This window comes from Ptychodera flava, chromosome 3, assembly GCF_041260155.1.
Source record: "Ptychodera flava strain L36383 chromosome 3, AS_Pfla_20210202, whole genome shotgun sequence".
Taxonomy (NCBI): domain Eukaryota; kingdom Metazoa; phylum Hemichordata; class Enteropneusta; family Ptychoderidae; genus Ptychodera; species Ptychodera flava.
Window position 1 is genome coordinate 26,109,062 of NC_091930.1, and position 25,850 is coordinate 26,134,911.

Sequence of the window (25,850 nt, forward strand, 5' to 3'; positions counted from 1 at the left end):
CAATAAAGCACATCCAGCGATGGTATAACACGAGTTTTGACCAGTTCACGACATATATACAAAAGTGATAGCGAGTGCATATATGAAGTGAAATGGTCAAAATATGAAATATGAAGTGAAATGGTCAAAATCGCGTGTGCTTTATTGCTATTATATCATAAAAATATTGAAATTCTGGCGTGGAACCATAAAAGAAATTTTCCTCAAGCTGAGAGCTAGCGCGTATGCCAGCCGTATATCGCCAATAAACCACGGTTCCTTTCGCGTCTCGACCAATCAGATTGCCGTATTTGCACTATCAATATACTGGTATGATACAATTTAGCTTGTTGTCAGAAAAGCGTTCCAATGGCATTATATTGAATTTAGAAATCTGTCGTACGTTATGCAGAATGACAAACGTCTGCACAACTATGGCAGTGACTGCTAACAACATCACAAGTCACGGGTAATCGTGACATTATTAGAGGTTTGACTTCAACCATATTGTTTCTGTATCTGTTTATTACTAATACACGACTTTATCTGCAAAGACAAAGGTAAGTCGAGACTTGGAATTTACCTCAAGAGAGGCGCTGTATGCAGTCGACCACGTCAGCGACAGAGGAGGCCTTAAATATTCCATAAATCTAGGGAAAGGAAAGGTTTACGCTTTTATTCTGTTTAAATTAAAGGCCCCTCTCAAAACACAGATAATTACTGAGAGAAAGGCATCCACACAAACTCTCTCTCTCTCTCTCTCTCTCTCTCTCTCTCTCTCTCTCTCTCTCTCTCTCTCTCTCTCTCTCTCTCTCTCTCTCTCTCTCTCTCTCTCTCTCTCTCTCTCTCTCTCTCTCTCTCCTCTCTCTCTCCCCTCATCGTCACCTTCCAATTGTTTGTGCACATATTATATTTCTTATTTTTTTTCTATGAAATATTGCAAGTGCATAAATCTAAATTTAAGGATGTTTAGGTTTGCACTTCAAAGTCACGCTGCGTCAAAAAGAATCCATTTGCTTCGTAGTGCATGCCTCTCCGTGCGTGCATTTGCATACAATGTCATAATCTATTATTGTCGTATTCATTTGTCTATAGGTGTCTGTACATCGTCAGTCTGCATCTTTCAGACAATGTTATCCCACACTTAATTCCCGTCACTGTTGAGAATACCTACCACGTCACTTATATCCACGATGGCATTGCTGTGTTGACAGGAAGACTTGTCATCAAGGTCATCTGTCCAACCATCCAGGAAAGTGCAAGTAACTCGAAGGATAGGCCATTGTTTTGCACGCAGGCGTGCTTGGAATCCTCTTTCAGGGGCTCGGGGCACAGTAATCGAATAGCATAATTGAAACAGTCGCCAGTTTGTTGGCTGTGGAAACACATAAATCCTGACTGTAAGTCACATAATAGACTAACTTGTCCAGTTTTGGTGTATGGAGTATGTGTGGCGTCAGCCAAAGCACACTCAATATCAGTTGGCTCATCACAGAATCCATAAGGACCTCTCAACTGGTTGACAAGTTCAAATTCTCCGATGGAAGAGGGTTCAAGCGTTCCGCATTTCTCATCATCCATCCATTGGGTCCAGACAGGACTGTTTGCTATGTTTTAAGAGAACAAGAGAAATAGAGAGCTGAAATGGCAACCTGCACTTGTGAAGTACGAATTTACGGTACGTTTCCTCCGCATACAAAACTTTGACTCCTTTGTCCTGACGCCCCAAATGATGCGGTTGAATAAAACTGCCACAGTGACGTGAGGGGCTACCGTTTCACTATCATGTCAAAATAAACATATTATAATCAATATTTCAGGAAACCTAACTATTTATAAATACTTTTGGCTTGAATATAATTATTTTCAAATTTTGGAGATGAGCGTAATTTCATTCTTTCCGCCATCTTTTCCTCACTTCGTTATCCACGCATTTGTCTGTTGGTACACCTAGCTGTCTATCTCTATGCCTTTATCTCTTATGGATCAATTCTCCGTCTGTCTGTCTGTCTGTCTTTCTGTCAATATAAATCAGTCAATCAGTCTATTAATCTTAATTATCCAAATTTGGCGATTAGCTTTACGGCTGTGACATAAATTGTTGATCACAAAATATAACGATTTAAAACAGCATATTTAATTAAGACAGTAGATAAACTAACACACAACAATAGGTAAAATTAGGGCTATAAAATGTTTAAAATTTAGCAGCTGCTGTTAAATTGTTCACCGGTTCTGATGATGAACCAGCTATCTCCCGTTTACAGATAGAAACTCAAACAGGACGATCTGATGGAGCAAGTCGAACTCGTGATACGATTGATATTGCAATTTGGGATGTAAATCGAAAGTGATATGACATGTTGACGGATTAACGCTAAGTTGGCTTACCTCGGCTTAGTTTAGTTTTACTGACCTGTCAATTAGTAGTGGCCCATCTTTTTATCTCCCGTTTGTCATCGATTAACGAACTGGAAGCTAATCATTCATTCTTATGCACCTGTGAAATACGCTAAGCTGGCAACTGGCTTTACACTTACATTAGCATGGCAGATTGCCTAGGATACAGTACAATAATGTGAACACCGAGAGGACCGTCGTCTGAGCCATGAACACTTTGCTGTATTCAGATACAACTGAAAAAAAAGAGATGACGGCTACATTAGTATGCTGGTGATTTTGCACGTTACAGAATCGGCTTATTTCAGAATTCCGCTTTATTTGTATGTGAAGAATGAATCACGTCATAAATATACTCCATCAATTTCCAGAGTGTTTTACATCTGTAGCATTTGTCCTGCATTTTAACAATGTATTTATGTGAAATGTCGGAAAAGAACTTGAACTTATGTCTCGCTTCAGGCCATGAATTTGTCTATTGTACAGACAGATCTACACTGTTCTCTCTCCATCGTTTAAGAATGCACACTCGTGAGAAAACTATCACATTCCTAGTGTGTAGTTCATAAGCACAAACACTATCAGTGGTAGGATAGAAATAGGGACGGGGAATGATAACAACTCCTTGGACCACTAAAAGACTGCGTTTGGCTTAAAGAATCCCCTAGATAATGACTGGATATCTTCGCGTATCCTACGAATTCAATAATTGATCACTAAAATAATTTTAATTAGCAACAAAGGGTGATTTTTTCAAGATGGAAACGCCGACTTTCTACATAAATTTCACGCGAAAAATTACTTTTAAATCGGAATTTGACAACTCCAATAAGTTCCATCAAATGAAGAACTTAATTTTCTAGAATACCTAAATTTCTTACAATTTTCCTTTTCCTGTGAAGATAATCGAATTCCTGTAGAAGATTTAGATTTTCTTCACAGCAAAACAGATCTTTGAATCAATCAATTTGAAGCTTATACCTTCGTCAAAATGATGCGAGTTTACGCTTCAGAATTATGCATTTGGGAATATGTGTCTGTTTTTAGGGTGGTCACTAATACATTATGGATGCAAATTCTCATGACTCGCATCTCACGTTATAAGAATTTACTACACAAAACAATTGTATAAATAACCGTCGTACAATATACTGCTGTATTGAAGTCTTTTCACAATTGAGGCTAATAACATGGCAGCATTTAACTTCAACTAAATAGAATGAAAGCCAATAAAAGTCGACCGTGTGTAAATATACTATCGGTAACTGATATCAGCCTCAATGAATGGGAAATGTCCACTACATCAACCAATAATTTTATTTCGCACTTTGCACAATATACGCACATATATTGTAGTTACGATCCTTTCGATCGAGATCATTGCTTGTAAATGCATGCAGTTTCAAAACCGCAGAGCCCACTACACTTTGTTTTTTGAAATGAAGAAAGATTGGCTGCGACGTCAGTAAATATTTTAATTTTAATATGAAGGGATACGTTACCATTGATTTGCCAGAGCATTACTAGGGTGCTAGTGATCGGACGCAGCAGATAGCAAACAATATCATAATCAGTTTGGAAGTATTCCTATTTAGCAGACCAGACGCGAGGAAGAAGTCACAGTTGCTAGTCCGGTTAGAGAGAAGAGAGTGAGAGAGCAGTAACGTGGAATAATTACTTGGGAATCTTCTAGAGAGTTCAACAAACGTTACATGTAACTAAGCAAATGACATCATGAAACAGTATGCTCATTATTACAACATTATGTAATAACGTCGTATAACGTATAGTAAAAACTTATGTCGACATGGCGCTTCGTGAAAGGAGCAGTAGCCATAAATATTTCTCAAAACATTTGTGAGCTCGTCATTGTCTTCTTCATGTTTTAAAACCGTGGTTTTACTATACTTTAATACAATGACGAACTCACAATAGGTTGAGAAATATTTAAGACGTCCCACACCTACATGTTTTACTTGCATGGCAAAATTAACGTCGGAATTCCAGATTTTTCTTTCAGCAAAAACAATGATGAAGGTGTTATGAGAGGTGAGGAAAATGCATGACACGCAGATATCTTAATGTGCCAAAGAATAAAAAATGTTTTTGATAATTGACAAATCGAAAGTGTTTAACATCTGATAGCAAAACGTCCCATTTATCATGTTATTCCCGCGTAGTTTACTTCATCACTGACCGTCTTTTTCTAATTTGTATTTTTAGGGTACTCTTGAAGTCCAAATAAAAAAGTTGGTACGTATACCATGTCAATGAAATTAAGCAAATAAGATTGGTACAGTCTTTCAGTGCAACAGATAAATATGCAGCTTGACAGCAACGCGAGGTCACAAACAGGAGAATGAACAGTCTCGGGGCCATGCTGCTTTGAACTCCCTTTAATGTAAGTTCATCATTTAAAAGAAATGTGATTGCACTAACGCGATATTAGCCATTATATTATCTATTGGGCGGTGTTAAAAAGCAAAAAAAAGGAAGGTGGAAAAGGAAAATATATTTGCATTAACAAAGAGCACATAATAGCTGACTCCGGTTTACTGTTTGCGAACTACGTCACGCTCAGCAAACAGTAGAGTTTCAAAAGCCAAGCGTACAAGGAATCCATAGAAAGTGAGGTCAGTGAGGGTCATACATTTCAGTGCGTAGTAGTATGGGGTGAAAGATGTCAATAGAATTGGAAGGGTCATTTAGTGTTTCTAAAGAAGATGGTGTAAAGTGGTAACGTCACTCAACAAAAATAACTTCCTCATGACGTCTTCAAACTGCGCGGATAAATGCAAGGTCTGTACAGTTAAATATTTCCTACTTTTTCCGGTTCATTCCTGGTTACAACAGCTTCAACTTTGGTGGAAATAATACATAGTTTAGATATATATAGTTTAATAAGTTTATCGAATAAGTTTAGTTAACACCGTTTTTTTGAGAATACAGAGACCAATTAGTAGACAGAATTGTTCAATCTTGAGTTCGTCTGTTTTTGTTTTTCAAAAGTAAGTCATTACATTATAGTGGCTTCTTTGGGTCTTTCGAATATCTTGCTGCTAAATTTACGAAGTAACGAAGTAAAGGAAGAGAACCATAAGGCTGCATTAACAAACGTATCATTAGATTGTACCTTAAATATGAAAGAATGCTAAACGTTCATGGGCAAATTGCAGGGTGAAAATATGGAAAACAGCACGAAAGAGGCTGTAGAATTATAGTTGTTTACTATATCGTGAGACAGTGGCTGTCGAGATATGTATAGACCATAACCGTCGATGATGTTCGTATGAACATATGCAGTCACTGACTAGTATCATGCAAACCGTGGATCAACTCACCTTACTAGTCGTCTGCTGCCAAAGGCTTGTGTCGAATGAACTGTGAAAAAGGACAAGATTAACGAGGTGTGATGTTTGAAAAGGTGGGGGATTCCTTGACGACGGACCGGAACTGCTGATAATGTGTGAAAACGAAAGAATGATCGGCAAATACGCAAGGGGCGTTGTTCATGTGAGGGTTTCTTTCGCCTAAAATTAGTTCAGCATGCATCTTCCTCAGCAGCAGACGAGCGATCGAGTGCAGCTTTTACACAAGCATGCAAATGGGTACACTGCATGGTTTGCGGAGTAGAAGTTTGACTGTTGTTAAACATCACAGAAGTTATCGAGTTTGACAAAAAAAAACCTATTTTGGACTATTGTATATGTATTGACTGATATTCAGTGTATGCCTAATGGTTTCACGAGCGCAGATTTCAGAAACTTGGACTCAGCCAGAATGGAGTTAAGGGGGCGCTGCACTCAACGCGGCGTATTTCGCTCAAAAAACACCTTTTTGAATATATCCATTCAATTTTAATTCATTTGTTATCCCAAGATTAAAATAATGGTGGGTTCACCTTTAAGCTTGTCAAGCAGTCGTAAGCGGTGTGATAAAGGAGTGTTAATTTATGCAAATGTATGTAAATCACCCGGTTTTCTGGCTTCTTCTTCCTACTAATTTCAAAGTTTCAAAGAATTCAACGTCACTCTAGCTGGGTCAAATTTTCTGAAATTTTCACATTACATTCTTAAAATGCTATATAGATAAACGACCATTGTGTTTGGCAATAAACTTCTAAGGTTTTGAATAAGAGGCATTTTAATTTTGCCAATTTAATCACTATAGGATAGGTAATGCAAAATAAAATGGTAGTTTTTTCTTCACATACTCTTCTTTCAAGTGATAATATTACATTTCAAAACAATATTGTCAAGTGTTTACTTAAATAAATTGTTATCATTCATACCAAAATTGAGGGTTTTATAACCCAAATATACACCCACTTCATCCTTCGAGTAAACTACTGCTACCATACTAAACTTTAGAGTCTCTGCTTTTTGAAAATATATAGTATGAGGGTTTTCCTTGTCATCTTTGATGGGAAATAATGCTTTGAAAAAAACTATGTAGGCAACATGCAGCGCAACCTTAAATTCTTTGGAAATTTTGAAACTGTGAGGAAAAAGAAGCCGGGAAAATGGTTGATTGGTATACATTTGCATAAATTAACACTTCTTTATCACGCCATTTACGACTGCTTGACAAGGGAAAAGGTGAACTCAACCAATATTTTAATCTTGGGTTCACAAATTAATTAAATTCAATGAATATTTGCGAAAAGGTGATTTTTGAGCAAAATACGCTGTGTTCGGTGCAGGACTCCCTAAACAGTGGGTTTTCCTTAATTCAATTAAACACGGAAAACATTTTCCATCACACTTACAAAATATTTCCGTTAGTTTAGAAGAGAGTAGCATATTCTAAGGGATCTGTGATTTCCACAGCTATGATAGCTGTTTAACTAGCTTGTCCACTTAAGTGCATTTAAAATTCACTTGACTAACTGTAACAATGCCTGCGTAACAAACTTCCAGTATATACTCTTATTTTAGGCGAAATTCATTTTTCAATTTGCTATTTCTCCAGGCTACAAAAAAAAAAAATCAGATTTGACATCTTTAATAAGTCAAGGTGCTATAGAGCAGATTAAGACATGTATAGAGAATTGCTGTGCCAATGCTCAATTTTTATTATACATTGTTATCCTAATAATACGGATAGTTTTCAATCGGATTCGAACCCACAACATACGGCATATCCTAATAAATAATGTATGTCTACACTCAGACGCGTCGATTTAGCACTCATACTACAGTTACAAACTACAACGGTTAAATTATACCAAAATGTCGTAACTCTTGAAGAGAATACGTTTAACAGATGTGTCTTCTCGTTTACAGCGAAGATAATTGTTTGCATGCAACAAGAAATATAAATCAATATGTAAAACCGTGTTACACCGATATTCCCTTATTAGAGAATTATCTGTTGAGCTAGAGACAAAAATTTGAAAACGCTTTCTCTAAGGCAAAGTGAATTTCATGTTTATATCACGATCATTTGCGAGATAAAAAAAACAGCAATCTGTTAACAGTGTGAATGATCTTTGACAATGAAATGTACATGTACAATTTGAATTTTCACTATAGGTTTAAATAAATTTTCTATTGAAATACATAATTTCTTATCACTAGAACATAATTAAGATTCTCATTAACACGACTGGAACTAATTTGGGATAATTGAATTTTGATATTTTTCAAATTTCTCAAAACTGTTAGGTGCCATATAGCTGAATGTTGCAATATAACTAATTGGTCATAAAAACAAGTGTGTAACTTTAATGAAAAGCAGATGAGCTTACATTTACAGGTTAAAATGACCTTACTTTCCCATTCAATTATCCAAAATTAGTTCCGATCGTGTTCATTGAGTAAATCGATAAATGTACTTATCGATGACCTGCCTAAGACATTTTATAGGTCAAGTAGTATAATTATTAGTAAAAAATATGAGAAATGTTTTTTAGAAATGTGTAGTTATAGAAAATAAGTCAATACTTTTTGATTTACAACAAAACTTTGACCTCCTGGTGAATTAATAAAAGCTATGTTGTGAAGATTCTTTCTGCAATGAGAAATTGACGTTGTCCCTATGCTACAACTGTCATGCTCGTAGTAAGGGAAATCACAAGCTGAGGTACCAGTCTGGATCATAATGCTTTCAGTAACTGGAGCTGGCACACCAAGATTTAGACTTTAACACAACCTTATACCTTAGAGCAAGATGGCGACCTTTTGTTGTGTACCGTCTCAGCTCTGATCATGATCAGTAATATCTTTAGGCTAAGTTCTCTACAAAGGTAAATGGGTCTCTAGACTTGTTCTCATACAACGTCTGCAAAATAATTTAAAAGTATCACACTATCTCTTATCTTCCTCTCGTAATATCTGAATCAATGACCTTCATACGCCTTTTTCACGTGTGGGACGCTTCGAGGTAAAATCACTACAGGGAAAGAGCGTTACACTCTCCCACCTTTATAATAACCAGCGTCTTCACTGATCAAAGCGAGTGATGGAGCATCGCAATAGCCGAAAATTGCGATCTACTTAAAATAAAACAAAATCACATTAATTGTGAGGCAGTGTGGTTAAAATACACATAAATCACGCATTTTACAAGTCAGCATGTTGTGTCATCAATCGTGTACCTTGAAAATTACAGACAAACATTTACGCATCTAAAATACTTACAGATATACTAATAACATCACTAAATATACATCCAATTACAAACTCCAAGTTCAACTACTCTAAATAATTAAAGAAAATCTACTGAAAATCATTTGAAAATGCCATATATCAATGATAATTTTCTTTAACTTGTTTAAAAGGTGAGTGAACTGGAAGGTGGTGGACATTGAGAATGATGACGTAATATTGACCGATGTATTCTGGTATCACCGTCAGCGGCTTAGAGTAACCATAACAACGACCGATAGGCACCACTGGACTGCAGCCAATAGAAACTTTTGTGCCAAAATGCAGTGCTCTTTCTATCTCAAAAAACTTCATCAAAAACAAAACAAAACAACAAAAGCAAAACATCGACACATAAACATCATCAAAAAAACTTCAAAAACTCCAAAAATATACAGGATACACCTAAATATCGCTACATCTCCTAATCTTAATTCCTCGGGCCATTAGGTCAAATCTAAGGACTGTTGTATCACTTACAGACCACACTGGCATTTTAGCCAACTGAGGAGACAAACAACAAAACACCCAAACCCCTGTACGCGTACCTCATCATCTACGAAAACATGCAACTTCAACACTTCATCAAAAAAAAAAACTAAACAACGCTTTAAAGGAAGAAAGATAAAGGATGATTTTGAAATTTACCAGAAAATTTACCAAGAACAAAAGGTCATGCTGCATTATTTTTGTTGCTGTCTCACTTTACGGATGGGTGTTTTCCGAAATTCTGCTTCTTATCATTGTCAGTTCATTCGTCACGTAATCATTCTGTATATTCCACAAGCATCGCTGATTTTTGCTTACCTCTATGGGGTCCATTGTTGAGTGCTTTGCGCAATTAACCTTGCGTTAAGAATAAAATGAAGATAAAAGGATACCAAGTTAAAGAAAACACTTACTTGGTATAAATTAATCAGCTCTATACAAATGTATTATTTAATGTTTTAATTATTATATGGCATATGGAGAATTCTTTTTCTACTAATGTATTACCCCACTCGATGACAGAAATTCCATTCCAGAAGACACCTGGCATGCAAAGGTCATGAGATTGGTCGTTGTCAATGTCCTGTTGCCACGTGCATTTGGCATAGGCACCTCCCTGGGGACTTCTGTTGCTTCTCAAAAAGTCTTGCAGATTGCCTCCTTCCATAAATTCTAATATGATGTAGAATGGTTCTAAAAGGACGGAAATTATAATATTAGTAGGATGCAAACGTCATCGCTAATATCAAACAGAGAAAAGCAATACATCGAAAACTTAAATTTGTAATTAGATTGTTACCAGCCATCATTTTAAGTGTGTATGAACCCATTCTTGTTCACTGAAAGTCAGTTTTTCCTCGTTTATAGGTAAAGCTTAATATAAAAGAGGCAGTAGTATATATCTTATGACAAGTTTTCATAATTTTGTGTATTAAACAAAACTATCGTCAGATTTCAGTTTCTCCATACACATGTATAAAATAGACATCAGAACGGGTCACAGGCCTAATGATCAGTTTCATTCGAGGTAAATAACGTGTCAATGGGAGGGGTAATGAGTTGCCAGTACATTTTCTGCAAGAATTGAACATTTACTTTTTGCACACACATATGAAGGCCATTGCATCAAGATTAATTTAACAGTGCTATTGTAACGTACTCTCACTCTTTCACCATCATGGTCGACGGGGTGAACATTAGGTTCAGAAATCAAAATAAACTGTGGTTGATAATAACGAACGATGATATCAAAGTCGTTTTATTGTCAAATATTACAGCTACTCTCCTAGTAAGAAGAAATCAGCAAAGATCCGTTTGTGTTTCATGATAATTTAGCTGTAAACGTTTATTTTTAGTGACTCTAGAACTTACATATTTAAGTTCTCTGAAAAAAAAACACTTCAATAGTTGTCCTTTTACTAGATTTGAAAATGTATTACCAGAATATTGATTTCTGTATCTGGGTTTTCCCGTCTCCCATTTCAAAGACAGGTGAAGATACTTTAAAATGGAAGCATTAGGAATATAAAATCGCGCCTTTACACAAAAACATCAAGAGGAGCAGAGAAAAAATAGGCTTTTTTGGCTTGGTTCTAATTACATCTCCTAAGATGCCCTACATAGGCTGCAGAAACTGACCTGTCTGATAAACGATTATAACCTTTCGGAATGATAATACCTGTCGCAGAGTAGTGTAGCATAGTGCACATATTTGCCTTTACGTACACAAACCTACTCAAGTTGACTGTTAGACTCAAAAAACTTCATGTCTAACAAGTGCACAAAGAGATAGGAAATACAAATCCAATTATAGAACTGATAGGCTTTGGCTTGATGAAACAAAGACAAGCTGTTCGAGTAAGCGTTCAAAGTTCAGGAAAACTAGGTTTGTGTAGTAGATAATTGGTGTCTGGCTTTCTACCGTACTCAGTACAGCAGCCTAGGAGAGATACGATATGTGGATGTGATCCAATGGATTTCATCAGATCTAACTCTTTCATAAAAATTGTCTTCTCAACATCGAGAGAATGTTCTGCAAAAACAAATCCAACAGAGAAGGAAGATTAATGACATCGCAAGAATACTCTCGTAGAACTCCACTCTATTATAACCGTTTATCCCTCGTTGGTGTTGTGCACGACTTTCTCTGTGCGTCTCACGTTTACCTCCCCCTTTCTTGCCTCTGCGGAACCTAGTGTAGGACCGGTGGCAATTCTCTACGTTGGAGAGCTGAGGCTGTCTGGCATCGCTAGAAATAAGCATTTGGGGCATTTTTGCGACCACTACCCTATCATCTGTGAGTCGGACTAATCAGCCATCGAACATCGATCAAATATCGAACGGCATTGTAAATAACTGCGGACTTACTATAGCCACACTCAAAACTAAAAGTTACAAAAGTCTAGTCTAGTTTATGTCGACACTGTCAGATTACGGATATAAAAATCATAAAAAAGATTGTCTGAAAACACACCGTAAAAGGGATAAAGAACGATATTTTGTGGGAAAATACCAATTTTAGATGATTATCCATTGGTAAGCGTATCTACCTTTTAACAACTTTATAGCGACATGTGTGACTCCTTGTCGGCCAGCAATGTTCCACGCCTCGGCATTGACAACTTTACCCAAGAGTTCTTCGCCAAGAGTTTCTTCTAGGCACAGGAACTCACGTGAGATTTCCAGGGTTGTCTTTTTCGAAAGTTTCATATACATAGATTCGCTTTCTACGCGAGGTGAGATCGATGTGTAATGTTCACTGTCATTCTTATGAACAGAGAGAGAGAGAGAGAGAGAGAGAGAGAGAGAGAGAGAGAGAGAGAGAGAGAGAGAGGTGCATAATACATATGTGTATATTTGTATGTATGTATGTATGTATGTATGTATGTATGTATGTATGTATGTATGTATGTATGTATGTATGTATGTATGTATGTATGTATGTATGTATGTATGTATGTATGTATGTATGTATGTATGTATGTATGTATGTATGTATGTATGTATGTATGTATGTATGTATGTATGTATGTATGTATGTATGTATGTATGTATGTATGTATGTATGTATGTATGTATGTATGTATGTATGTATGTATGTATGTATGTATGTATGTATGTATGTATGTATGTATGTATGTATGTATGTATGTATGTATGTATGTATGTATGTATGTATGTATGCATGTATGTATGTATGTACTAGGCTCTCAAAGTCAAAATTTAAGGCGGGGACTCGTGTGTATATTGATTTCTTTTTTTTCTTTTTCATTCACTGTAGGCAATATTTTAATCTCTAAAGACAAAATTACGCCTAGTAGACATTGGATATTGTAATACTTTCCTCATATCTTCCTCCATGATTTCAGACTGCTTTGCGTCAATAAACAACTGAAATCAGGGAGGTATGAGAAGGGCGTAACACTATTTAATCATTGAAATTTTAAAATGTGATGATAAGTTTTTTGTTATTTGTAGTCGCCATTCTAAGCTTGCGGTGTGTGAGAAATTAAAATAGGTCTTTCCGAATCATTTCAATTGCCAACTTCCTAAATTCTTTCCTTAAAAACTCCGGTTGTGAATCACATACAACCACGTATTGGAACCCATAAGAATAAATTAACATAAGCATCCTTACCTCTATTGGGTCCAATGTTGAGTCTTGTGTGCGGTCAGCCTTGAGTTAAGAACAAGATATGGATTAAATGAAACCAAGTTAATGAACCTATTGTATGTTTCCCTTAGTGTATAGATGGTTTCCTTACATGACTGTTTATAGAGGTTTCAAATTAACTTATAAGGGTAACAAGAATGGAAATGATAGAGGTGTAAAGTCAACCGAGTTTTCAATTGAATGAAAATTGACCAACACTCTTTAGGTATTAGCAACTTACTTTATCTTGTAGTTTTCTTCTGTAATAAAAGTTAGAGACTATAATTCCCGCCAATGCTTCTATTAGAATGAAGACAACTAGTGACACAACTAATACAATAGTACCAGTGTTTGAAGAGGACGAGGTAACTGAAATGGAAGAAAAGGAAAAAAAATAAAACCGATCAAAACCACTGGAGCGTTAGTCATAACCATAACCTCTTATGGTAATTTTATACGTTACAAGCATCTCAGAGATGAGAGCGACATCCTCTGGCAGACAGACACGTACTAGTAAGAGTGTTTTTTTAATTAAATGAAATAACTTGAAGAACAAAGCATATATAGGGAGGTGCTGTAATGATGTAGCTTGCATCAAGAATGGCACGCTGTCAAATGTGTTAATACATTACAAAGTATTACTGTAAGTCACTCAACCATAGCAATCTCACATCAATATTTCATGCAGCTGTAGTACACTTTGATATTGTACATATTCGATTTTTTCAAAGCATAACTTGGTACTATCTTGCATATTTCAATATTTATGTCGACTAAGTCACAAATTTTACAATTCATTTCTGATAATCCACTTGTTGGGGCTCAATGTAAAGCTTTGGAGTACGAACAATTTCAACGTGTTAGTTTTTCGAAAATATTGTATTTTTCGTCATAGAGTTAAACACAGGTGTGGCAGTCATTTTGAACTTCAAATATCGGTAAATGTTCGGACATTGCATTTTCTGGTACGAAAATTTACACGGTGACTCTAATTTTTATTCTGGATTTGTCAAGCAAATGGTTTGAGTTGCTTTTGGAAAGTTTCAGCAAAGTTTAGCTCATTTAATTTCGAGGCGCTTACTACCTTACCAGTTGTCATCGTCGAATCGTGAAAGAATAGTCAGATTTTGCGATTTTAATGGACTGAAAAAGTGCAAAGACCATGATTTCAAGACTTTTGAATCTCGCAAATGGAAGAGGTGCAATATCCTACAGCAACAGTCGCGTCCTGAATTAGTCAATGGTATGGTTAAGAGACCAGAGCTCATAAAGGTGGGTCAAAATGTCTGCACAGTTCAACAACCCTAAGGCCAAACCTAACCCTGTTTTGTTCGAACAATATATAGAATAAAATTGTCCCCTTTCCACTCACCTGACTGGTTTGTGTTCACTTTAATAGCACTCGCGCTATCAGTATCTACTCGCAATTCAATAGAAGCATCCTGATTTCGTCTAGTTGCGGCCACGGTGAATGCCGTAATCACATCGTCTTCAGTAAGTCTGGTGTCCTCGGAGAACGCGACTGTGATCTTACGACCATCGCACTGTCACAGCCATAAGTTTTTCTGTGCATTTCAATGAATTGGACAAAATTTTAATTGTTATACATTGAAGCAATAAGGCACACCCAGCGATGATATACCACGAGAATTTGACCAGTTCACTACATATATGCACGAGCGATAGCGAGTGCATATATGAAGTGAAATGGTCAAAATATGAAATATGAAGTGAAATGGTCAAAATCGTGTGTGATTTATTGCTATTATATCATAAAAATATTGAAATTCTGGCGTGGAACTTCATAAAGGAATTTTCCTCAAGCTGAGAGCTGGCGCGTTAGCCGGCCATATATCGCCAATAAACAAAGGTTCCTTTCGCGTCTCGACCAATCAGATTGCTGTATTTGCACTATCAATATACTGGTATGATTTAATTTAGTTTGTTGTCAGAAAAGGTTCCAATAGCATTATATTGAATTTATAAAATCTGTCGTACGATATGCAGAATGACACACGTCTGCACAACTATGGCAGTGACTGCTAACAACATCACAAGTCATGGGTAATCGTGACATTATTAGAGGTTTGACTTCAACCATATTGTTTCTGTATCTGTTTATTACTAATACACGACTTTATCTGCAAAGACAAAGGTAAGTCGAGACTTGGAATTTACCTCAAGAGAGGGCGCTGTATGAAGTCGACCACGTCAGCGACAGCAGTGGCCCAAAATATTTCATAAATCTAGGGAAAGGAAAGGTTTACGCTTTATTCTGTTTAAATTAAAGGCCCCCTCTCAAAATACAGATAATTACTGAGAGAAAGGCATCCACACAAACTCTCTCTCTCTCTCTCTCTCTCTCTCTCTCTCTCTCTCTCTCTCTCTCCTCTCTCTCTCTCTCTCTCTCTCTCTCTCTCTCTCTCTCTCTCTCTCTCTCTCTCTCTCTCTCTCTCTCTCTCTCTCTCTCTCTCTCTCTCTCTCTCTCTCTCTCTCTCTCTCTCTCTCTCTCTCTCTCTCTCTCTCTCTCTCTTTCTCTCTCTCTCTCTCTCTCTCTCTCATCGTCACCTCTAATTGTTTGTGCACCTATGATATTCTATTTCCCGATGCAATAATTGTGCATTAATTAAATGCTAAGGGTGTTTAAGTTTGCACATCAAAGTCACGCTGATTCAAAAGGAATCTATCTGCTTCGTAGTGCATGCCTCTGCGTACGTGCATTTACATATAATGACATAATCTACATGTCTTAATTATTGCCTTATTCATTTTTCTACAGGTTTATAGTACATCGTCCGTCTACATCTTACAGACCATTTTATTTCCCACATAATTCCAGTCACTGTTGAGAATATTTACCACGTCACTTATATCCACGGTGGCATTACTGTGTTGACAGGAGGACTTAATGCCAAGGTCATCATTCCAACCATCCAGGAAGGTGCAAGTAACTCGAAGGATAGGCCATTGTTTTCCACGCAGGCGTGCTTGGAATCATCTTTCAAGGGCTCGGGGCACAGTAATCGAATAGCATAATTGAAACAGTCGCCAGTTTGTTGGCTGTGGAAACACATAAATCCTGACTGTAAGTCACATATTAGACTAACTTGTCCAGTTTTGGTGTATGGAGTTTGTGTGGCGTCAGCCAAAGCACACTCAATATCAGTTGGCTCATCACAGAATCCATAAGGACCTCTCAACTGGTCGACTTGTTCAAACTCTCCGATTGAAAAGGGTTCAAGCGTTCCGCCTTTCTCATCATCCCCTACCCTAAAAAAAAAACACTAGCAGCGGGCACGATGAGCAACTAATAGGTAACTTTCTTAAGAGTCAAAAGGTATTTTTTTAGTCCTTTTCCCGAAGGATTTTTTACTTTTATTTTGTTTTTCACTGTTTGCATTATTTTGTAATACTTTGTATATCGATGTTCACTGTCTCTGGTAGCACGCGCTCCTTGATTGGTAGTAGACAAGAAGTATGGTAACATCTGGCCTATATTTACATGGTTGCAAGTTAAATATCTATTTGCAAAGCAACTTTGAAAGACACCGATGAATGCCTTGATATTGGGTTTCCCTTATTTCAATTAAACAGTCACGGAAAATATTTTCAAATCACACTTGCAGCAGATTTCCATTTGGTTTATAAGAGAGTAGCTTATTTTGAGGGATCTGTGGTTTTCAAAGGATATGATACTTGTTGGACTTACCTTGATGTCATTAGTAGGAGTACATAAATTAACTAGGCTACCTTAACTGTTGCATGATAAATTAAAATGCTCTTACGTTAAATGACGACAGATTCATTTTTAAATTTGCTTTATTCTCCCAGAACAAAAAATGACCAAGGATTACATTTTTAAGGAATTAAGTTACTGAAACAGAGATTAAAGATATATATATACATGATTCTGTGTTATTGCGCATATTTTATCACACATTATCCAGATACACATTAAGTAATGTATGTTTTGCGTCTCGCATGAACACTCTGACGTGTTAAATTGGCACTCATGCTATAGTAAAAAGTATACAGGCAAAATTGTACCTAAAATTCGTTGCTTTTGAAGAGAATGCGTTGAATAAAGGTGTCTTCTCATTCGCAGCGAAGAAAAGTATGTCTCCATGCAATATAAAATGTAACTTTACAGGTACTAGCCGTGTTACACTGATATTCCTCAGAGGAAAACACGTTTATTTGTAGAACCACGGGCAAAAAATGTAAAAAAAAACTGTCATCATTTCCTTAGAGGAAAACCGTTGATTTGTAGAACCAGAGGCAAAAATATAAAAACACTTTCATTTAGTTAAAGTAAATTCCTTGTTTACATCACGGTCATTTGCGGCATAAAAACAACAAACTTTTAAATAGTATGGATGATTTTTAAATGTGATAACAGCGTAATGCACATGTTACCTTTGACGTTTCTCCTCTACCTAAATTTTCCATTGAAATACAAAATGTAGTATTGGAAGAGATTAACTAAATTTCATTACCGAGTAGATTGTTATATGTACGTACCGATAACCTAACTGAGAATTTTCATACGTCAGAAAGACTAAATGAAACTCGTGTTGTGTCACAATAAATAAAACATATGGGACTAGTTTTGGAAAATAATATACTTACAAAACTATAAGTCAAATCTGTTATTTTCGACAAGATTTTGCACTCCTTGCTGATTTTAATAGAGTCATATTGAGAAGAGTATTTCTGAAAGTTGATAATGACGTCATCCTTGTCTACAACTACATATTTCCACTAATGAAAGGAGTTTTCATTTATCAGAAATAATTATCAGAAGCAAAAATTACACGTATATGTTTCAAAAACCTTGCAATCGCTACCTTGTAGAAACAATTAAAATATACAGTTATCAGGTTGTTAAAACTGGCATAGAGAGAATACATTGAACTGTTTGAATACCGTATGTACGCTTTCATGATGTGAAGTACAAAATACGTTCCCAGTTTCTACAATTAATTGTTTGCTCGTCATCCTTTAGCTAAGGTAGTTAGAATCCAGAAATGCCGGTTCATGCTTCCTCAGTAATTGATTTCGCGTTAATCACCATCGATCAGTCCATGTCCTTCATTTTATGTAGATCTATAAAAACAGAAAAGACACAGGAACATTGTAGTTCTGGTGTGTATGATTGAATTTGGTTTTTAATATTTGAAAAATATTTGAAACTTGAAACAAAACACCTGTATAAGAGACGAAAAAGATCTTGAGCACTGTCTACGATGATAAAAAAAATCTGATCTTTAAGAATGTTTATATTAGAAATCCGTTACTACTTTCCGTACAAAATATACTTATCATTTTGTTTTATTCTGTTCAATCATGAATATATTAGCTTAATTTAGTCTCAATTCAACACATTATCTGTGTCTAGTTTTTGTTTCTCTAGTTGACTGTGCCAATCTTATTAGTTACCTTCTCATCATCGACCATTTTCTGTAGAGTCGCAGCCAATTCATCAAAGTTGGTCTTTTCTCCAGGTCTTCATTCCAACAGCTCACGATTATTGAATACCTTTAAGAAACAATGATTATTTCATGATACATATGACTCTTCATGGGGAGCAAACACTGCCGTGATTATTCACTAAACGAACGGAATGAGTTTATTTGTATGTGAACGTTCACGATGGCAGCATAACAGCCGCTTATCGGGGTTGTGATTTCTTTAATAAATTGTTATAATCGGGTATTCAATGCAATGCACAGGGCTGTGAAAACTCAGACAAATTGCTTTTCTCTAAATTGCCTACTTGGGGCCCGGGGGACATTTCAAATATCAGAAATATTTCAATAAATGATAAAGTTACGTCATCTTAGAGACCGTAGCTCCCACCAAAGTGAAGATTGAATGAAACACGTATCTTACAGCTCTTGTTCACAGTGCGAAGGTTTTGGCATTCGATAACCTTCACTCAATGATGACGTCACTTCCTGTTCTGACAGTCCCCGATATGGTATGTTGCCTGCAAGCGTAATCATATACCACATAAGACTAGTTAGATAATATCTGTGTTAATGCACTTGATGATGTAAGAGACGCTAAAATATATTGAACAGTTTGAAACTACAGTAGTTGCTTAACTTAACACACTCCGTTGTAATACGCTGCAATTACAAAGAATAGTGGAAAAAACACCACAAAACTAAAAGGCAGGCCTACTGAGCCACAAACTGTGATTCAGCAGACACAAAAAACGTTTCACTTACCCATGGTGACAATTTCCCACAAGACAATGCCAAATGACCAGACATCACTCTTTGTCGTAAATATACCATCCTTAATGGACTCCATAGCCATCCAACGAAATGATAATTTACCCTACGAGAAACCAACGAACGATTCAGTAGTAATACGTCGATTTCGCTTTATGTCAAAAATGGAGAATTTACAACCTTTGTCACTATGGGCGCTGCTCTAGAGTCTCCTTTTCACGGAAAACGTGGCGTTTTTTCAAGTCGTTTAGAGGATCATATGTAAGCTGAGACTACAAATTACCTACTTTAAAATTTAAACCTACACTTTATTCACTCAGTTGCGATATAGCCCCCAAAAGACAGCAAAACTAGAAATAATATGCAAAAGAAAGGAAGGCGTAATTTCCTGCAGGTCCTTGACGCAGCCGTGAGGAGAATATGAACAGTGGGGACTTCTTCTATGCGGAAAACGAGATCGACGTACATGAACTTGTTTCCTTCTCGAAATAGTCCCGTTAATACTATTGAGATACTGATCAAATAAACAAAGGAATCAAATAAACATAATTTGACATAATTTGACGAATTTTCATAATGCGCAACAACTAATCGCACAGCGGGTGTAAATTAAAAACTGCAAATCTAACAACTTGTGACATCATATGAATGAAAATCAACGTCGGCATTTCGGTAGTGAAGGGCAAACAGGCAGCTAATGCAGATCCCGAAGCGTCCAAAATTTAATTAAAGGCTGAAATCATTTTATTTGTAAAGTGACGATCAATGCCAGGGAACGTTAACCCGTTGCTAATGACCACGACTCTAAACGTCTTATCATATACCTAGATTCACGTACCCATGTAAACCTATGGGAAAAGGCGCTCTTACAGGTGTGTAATAAGTTGCCTTATCATATACCCATGCCCATATTGCTACATCCTAGTGACGTTCAACGTAAAATATCAGCCGTGATATTTCACGGTAAACGTCGAGATATGCACGATGAACGTCATCAGTTTTAGAGTTTTCCCGAACTACATTAGCAGTTTGTTGGTAAACAACGTAAACAACAAAATGGCTGCCGCTCCCCGCCTGCGAAGCGATGTCGCCGACGTAAAAACTTGAAGGGCTTCGAGGAACATGGGTATTTCTGGTTGCAAAATACAGAAATATCACGTTGAGTCTTGAAATGTTTTCCCATGGTATTTTTTTGGTCAAGTTCTAGCAAACATTCTGCCGTTCGCACGGCGCCGGCACTGTGCACGGTCTCCACCGAACAGGTAGTGAGCGCGTGGCGTGACAGCGATGTCGCGCGCGCGACGACTGTTGACATGGCAACTCTACGGGTAAACTAACAAAATGGCGTTCCCTCTCCGCGCGAGCTCCGTGCCGTACGACGATCGAAATCAGGACAGATTTAAAGCTGAGCAGTTTTTGATCGGTTACAGTTGTAATAGCATATTGCATCTTAAAATGCTCCTTCTGTATGACGATTTTTGTATCCCGGTGTCTTTCTTCTTGGGTTTCATTGAGATATGGACGACTTGCAGCGATGTCGCGCGTGATGTTGACATCTTCGTCGTATACTTTATGAATGAAGCCTGTTCACATAAACATTCTGATATTTATGCGCAAGGCGTAATAAAGTAAAGCCTCAAAATTAAAGGTTTTTCGTTCTATTAGTAAAAATTCCCTAAAATTATGGGCATGGGTATATGATAAATCGGTTATTACCCAATATCGCCTGTTCCTTGTGTCGTATCAGCATTCGTGTCATTTGTGCTGCGTCAGACACTCGACTTCGTCTCGTGTCTGACGCAGCACAAATGACACTCATGCTGATACGACACAGGAACAGGCGATATTGGGTATTATATTATAGCTTTGTCAATACCAGTGAATTTTGTGACGTCATATCCATACATTATTACTGATAATGTATTCCATTATTCAGCATTGCGGCCCCACAGCGAGCAAGTTTTTTTTTGGAAAACGAAAAAGGACTGCGCATTTAAAAGGAGGGAAAATATCGGATAAACCATGTAATACACAAAACTATAAATCATGATGATCGTGCACAATATTGATAATAATGTCTTACTGTACGATTTATCACATTTTTTGAGTCCTCGCGCATGCATTTGTCGTCTGTTTGGCTGGCGCTCAGCATACGCTGGTTGTATCCTACGTTTGTTTACAACATGGTTCGCTTCGTTGCCGTATAGGTGAAACAGAACTCAGTACGTTTGCAAACTCCTAGACGATACTGGGTTTGACACATGGCATATTATGCATGTCAGTGGCCATGTAAACGATGCAAGCGTGAAAGGCTACTCGAACCAGCCGTAAACGAGCCAACAACGGCAGCTTGCTGTCATCATGGATGTAAAAAACCGGAACTGTCTACTGACATACTACGGAGCCATTCAAAGTCTCGGTCCAAGGTCAGCTACTACCAACAATCATGACGACCGTGGACTCTCCGTTGATCTAACATCTCGGCCACCTAATTCTGATGCATTGACTGTAATCGGAGACAACTTTCATTCATCGTTTTTTCTCCATGTCTGTGATTTTACCTTGCCTTGTTCTCGATATCGCGACGGTACCGAAACCCTCCAGTATATGTTTGTCAACATGTACCTTTCAAGCACCCGTTTACGTCAAGTTATGTCGTTCGCTGAAATAAAATAGCTCTTCTCAAGAAGCCACCGAAAATTAATTTATAGACACAATTATTATTGAAATATAAACATTTGAATAACAATGTTGAACTCTGTTGATATCGTTAGCAATGAATGCTGTACTACTAGCGACATAATAATGATCGTATTGATCAGCTGATACCATGCAGCTCGCTGATCATACTGATGTCGATGCATGAACATTCCGTTTTCTCCATCTCTGGCATTTCACCGTGTCGACTTTTTGAATGGCATGATATTTAAAGGTGATGTTTCAAGTTTGATATAGACGGTAGGGATGCAGTTACTTTTCATTTCCTTCGAAAATACATCGTTTTTCAATTCAAAATGAACCGTGAAAGTGCTGGTCATTTTTTGTGCTGAACGTGCGTGTTCAGTGCAGTGCACTGTGCAGTGTGGATTCAGGGCCGATCATGCTGGACGACGCTCACTGGCTTCAAACTCAGTTAAAATTTCCTTTTTTATTCGTTTTATACAACTACAAATTCACTGGCATTGCCAAAACTATAAAATAATAGCAATAATGCACCCCCTCCCGGCCCATAATGGACTCAAGCAAACTTTGCACTTCATAATGTACTCGGCTTCGCCTCGTACATTATGTCGTACAAAGTTTGCTTTCGTCCATTATGGGCCGGGAGGGGGTGCATTATTGCTTAAATAACCTCTAAGTATCAAGCCCAGCACACTTTGCCCAAATAAGGTAGTGTGCGCGCATTTTCGAACTTTTTCGTTGTCGTTGCTACGCGCGTTGCTATCCACGTACATTCCATTCGAAAGCACATCAGCGCGAGATTCGAACCCGTTTCTATGCGCTTCGCTCGTAGTTTTGAACCAAATTGTAGACAGTTCGAATCTTATTCCGATCAAAATTGGTTTAAAACGAGTGCTTGATAGTCTCCTCTCGATGTTTTGCAGAGAAAATGTATTTTAACGAGCAGGATCAACTACTCATCTGTGCTCAGTCTGTAGTGACATTGGCGTTCACATAGAACAAGCTCGCGACGCGTTCCACAACAGAACAAATGACAACATCGTACATATTAATCCGCAAAGTTGCGTGGCTCATGATTATTTTTAATTTACGCCCATAACTTTAACAAAATTTTATTGATAAATACTGAAACATATCACAACCGTTCAATAAGGTATATGATAAAACCTTTACGGCCCAGATACGGGTTTTGCGGACCTCGGTCGTACGGCGTACGGGCCCTCGCACGCTCGGGCCCTTCCGCCGTACAACCTCGGTCCGCAAAACCCGTATCAGGGCCGTAAAGATTATTGTTCGCGTGCCCAATATACTATACGCCCGGCGAAGTTATCAAATTGAAAAAAAAAACCAGAAAAAATCATATAAATATCTATAGTTCTTTCATTCATATTCATTTTTTCCGACCGTTTTGCTTTTACTGTCCTGATTGCCTAGTCATGGTCTGCGATGACTACAGTCGCGTTTAGCCCTAATGTTTTTCATATTTCCGAAGAATTTAACTCCTTTCTGACTGAGACAAATTTTCCGAAAATTTCACATTATTTAATTGCTCTATAAATAACGACTATTTTTGTTTGACAATTAAGTTCTTATTTAATAAGAGGCATTTTAAATTTTGCTAATCATGATTTTGAACACTTTTTTGAGTGTCAATTTTCAATCACTGCAATTTAGAATGAGGATAGATAATGCAAAACAAATAGTTGTTTTTTTCTTCATATACTCTTCTTTCAAGTGAAATATTACATTTCAGAAAATTGTGTGCAGTTTTTGAATTAAATTAATGTTTATCATTAATACCAAAATTGAGTTTTGCACCCTAATATACACCCACTTCATCCATTATTGCTACCATACTAAACTATTGGGTCTCTGCTTTTTAGAAATATAGTATGACGGGGTTTCCTTGTCATCTTTGATGACAAATGTTGCTTTGACAAAAACTTTGTTGGCAACATGCAGCTCCACCTTTCACAATAATATTGATTTTATTTTAAAATTTCGATATGATCTGTTCATATTTCGATTCCGAAGATAATACAGAAAAAAAAAAACCCACCGGTTACGGTACAGTCCTCTCATATTGAACAGTCAAAAGTGCTACGAGTGACTGGCACCTAATGTCTCTGCCATGTGTATACATATACTCTCACCTTCGTCTTGCGCTCATATTGAGGTTTGTCAACTACACCAAGAGCCAATCCGAAGTCAGATATTTTGCAAACGGTGTCTTTGTCTAGGAGGACGTTTCTGGCCGACAGATTCCTGTGTACGCACTGGGAAAGACGTTTTTCATGGTTAATGGCATTGGAACACTCGATGCAAGTGACGTTAATTGACAGCTTAGCAAACCACGGGAAATGTAAAAAATATGAAAATATTTTGGTGCTTTCAGTGTGATTTAAGTAGCCCTTTACCTATTCTTTTAGCTCAAACTGAAAATAATACTGGATGCACCGATGTCTGTCAATATCACGCATAGCCACTTTAGTTTGGATTATGCTCTGCCAAAGAGTGGTATCTTTGCTAGAGTGGTATCTTTGCTGTCAAAGAGTGGTATATTTGCTAGTGGTATCTTTGCTAGGTATTGACAGATAAAAGTGCATAATCAATGTATGCTTATGACGATTAAATAACTCTAAAAAAATTCTACTATGTTAAAGTCTGCAAAATCATATCATCTACCGAGTTGCTTAAATGTATTATACAAAGTATTTCAATTCTTTCTAATATATTACCTCTCTGGATGATAAAAATTCCATTCCGGAAGACACTTGATGTGCAAAGGTCACGAGGACAGTGTTTGTCAAGGTCTTGTTGACATTGCTTATGTTGATATAGGCACTGCCTCTGTCAGGTCTATTGTTTCTTAAAAATTCTTGGAGATTACCTCCTTCCATGAATTCCAAAATCATGTAGACTGGTTCTAGAAAAAATAAAAACACTCCGCTTGCAAATGACTGACACTTTCGGTTTATAATTTGATTAATTTTTCGGGTGTCTTGATCTCTTGCAATAACGATGTTCTTTGATACTAAGATTGGTAACATTAAAACGACTAGACTCCAGCCAGGTCACACAAACAGAATAAGTTGATAAACCAAGTCAACCACTTGCAAGCAAACCAAAAAACCAACATCGCTCGTATAGGGAAGTCACAAATTTGGCAAACACACATGTAGAGTCAATGTAGCATCGAAATGAAAATGTTTTAGCTGAAATCAATAAAAGAAGGAGGCATAAGTGACGAGTAGTTCGTTGAGCTTGAAGGGATCCCTTTTTTAGAAGGACAATCAGAATGCGAAGGATATACGCAATCAAAGTATGGGGAAAAGTCTAATTGCAAGTTAGTGTGTGTTTGATTTTTTTTTTTTACAGATGCAGAAAATTAAGCTTTCATCTTAGACGTTTAAAAATGCAAAGAGAAATGAAAGAATGTTTCAAGAAAGTTTGAAGTTTCAATAGATCAGGGTTTAATTAAGCTCATCAGATATTAAGAAAAAAAATCAGCGTTCGAAGTCTAGAAATGGGAGATATGCGTAAACGTTATTCTACGTCTTCCATGAAGTACATTAGCCTCTTACCGTAATCCGTACAGCAGCCTAGTAAAGATACAATATTTGGATGGGTTCCGATGGATTTCATAAGGTCTATCTCTTTAAGAAAATCCACTTTGTCAACATCGAGAGGACGTTTCTACATGACGCAAAAGAATCCTCAAATTAATAAAACAATAAGTGAATCAGATCTCAGATGAAGGGT

The 25,850-nt window shown here is 37.1% G+C and overlaps 1 protein-coding gene across 1 annotated transcript in view; it reads right to left on the bottom strand.

Moving 5' to 3' along the window:
- Nucleotides 1–25,850, bottom strand: part of LOC139129799 (tyrosine kinase receptor Cad96Ca-like) — a 42,878-nt gene that overhangs the window by 7,600 nt on the left and 9,428 nt on the right. The window contains exons 8-12 of the mRNA XM_070695484.1: nt 25,673–25,783; nt 24,827–25,014; nt 24,242–24,364; nt 19,401–19,512; nt 19,060–19,156 (exon numbers count right to left, since the gene is read on the bottom strand). Coding sequence (XP_070551585.1) covers nt 19,060–19,156; nt 19,401–19,512; nt 24,242–24,364; nt 24,827–25,014; nt 25,673–25,783 — 631 coding nt within the window. The remainder of the gene's footprint in view (nt 1–19,059; nt 19,157–19,400; nt 19,513–24,241; nt 24,365–24,826; nt 25,015–25,672; nt 25,784–25,850) is intronic.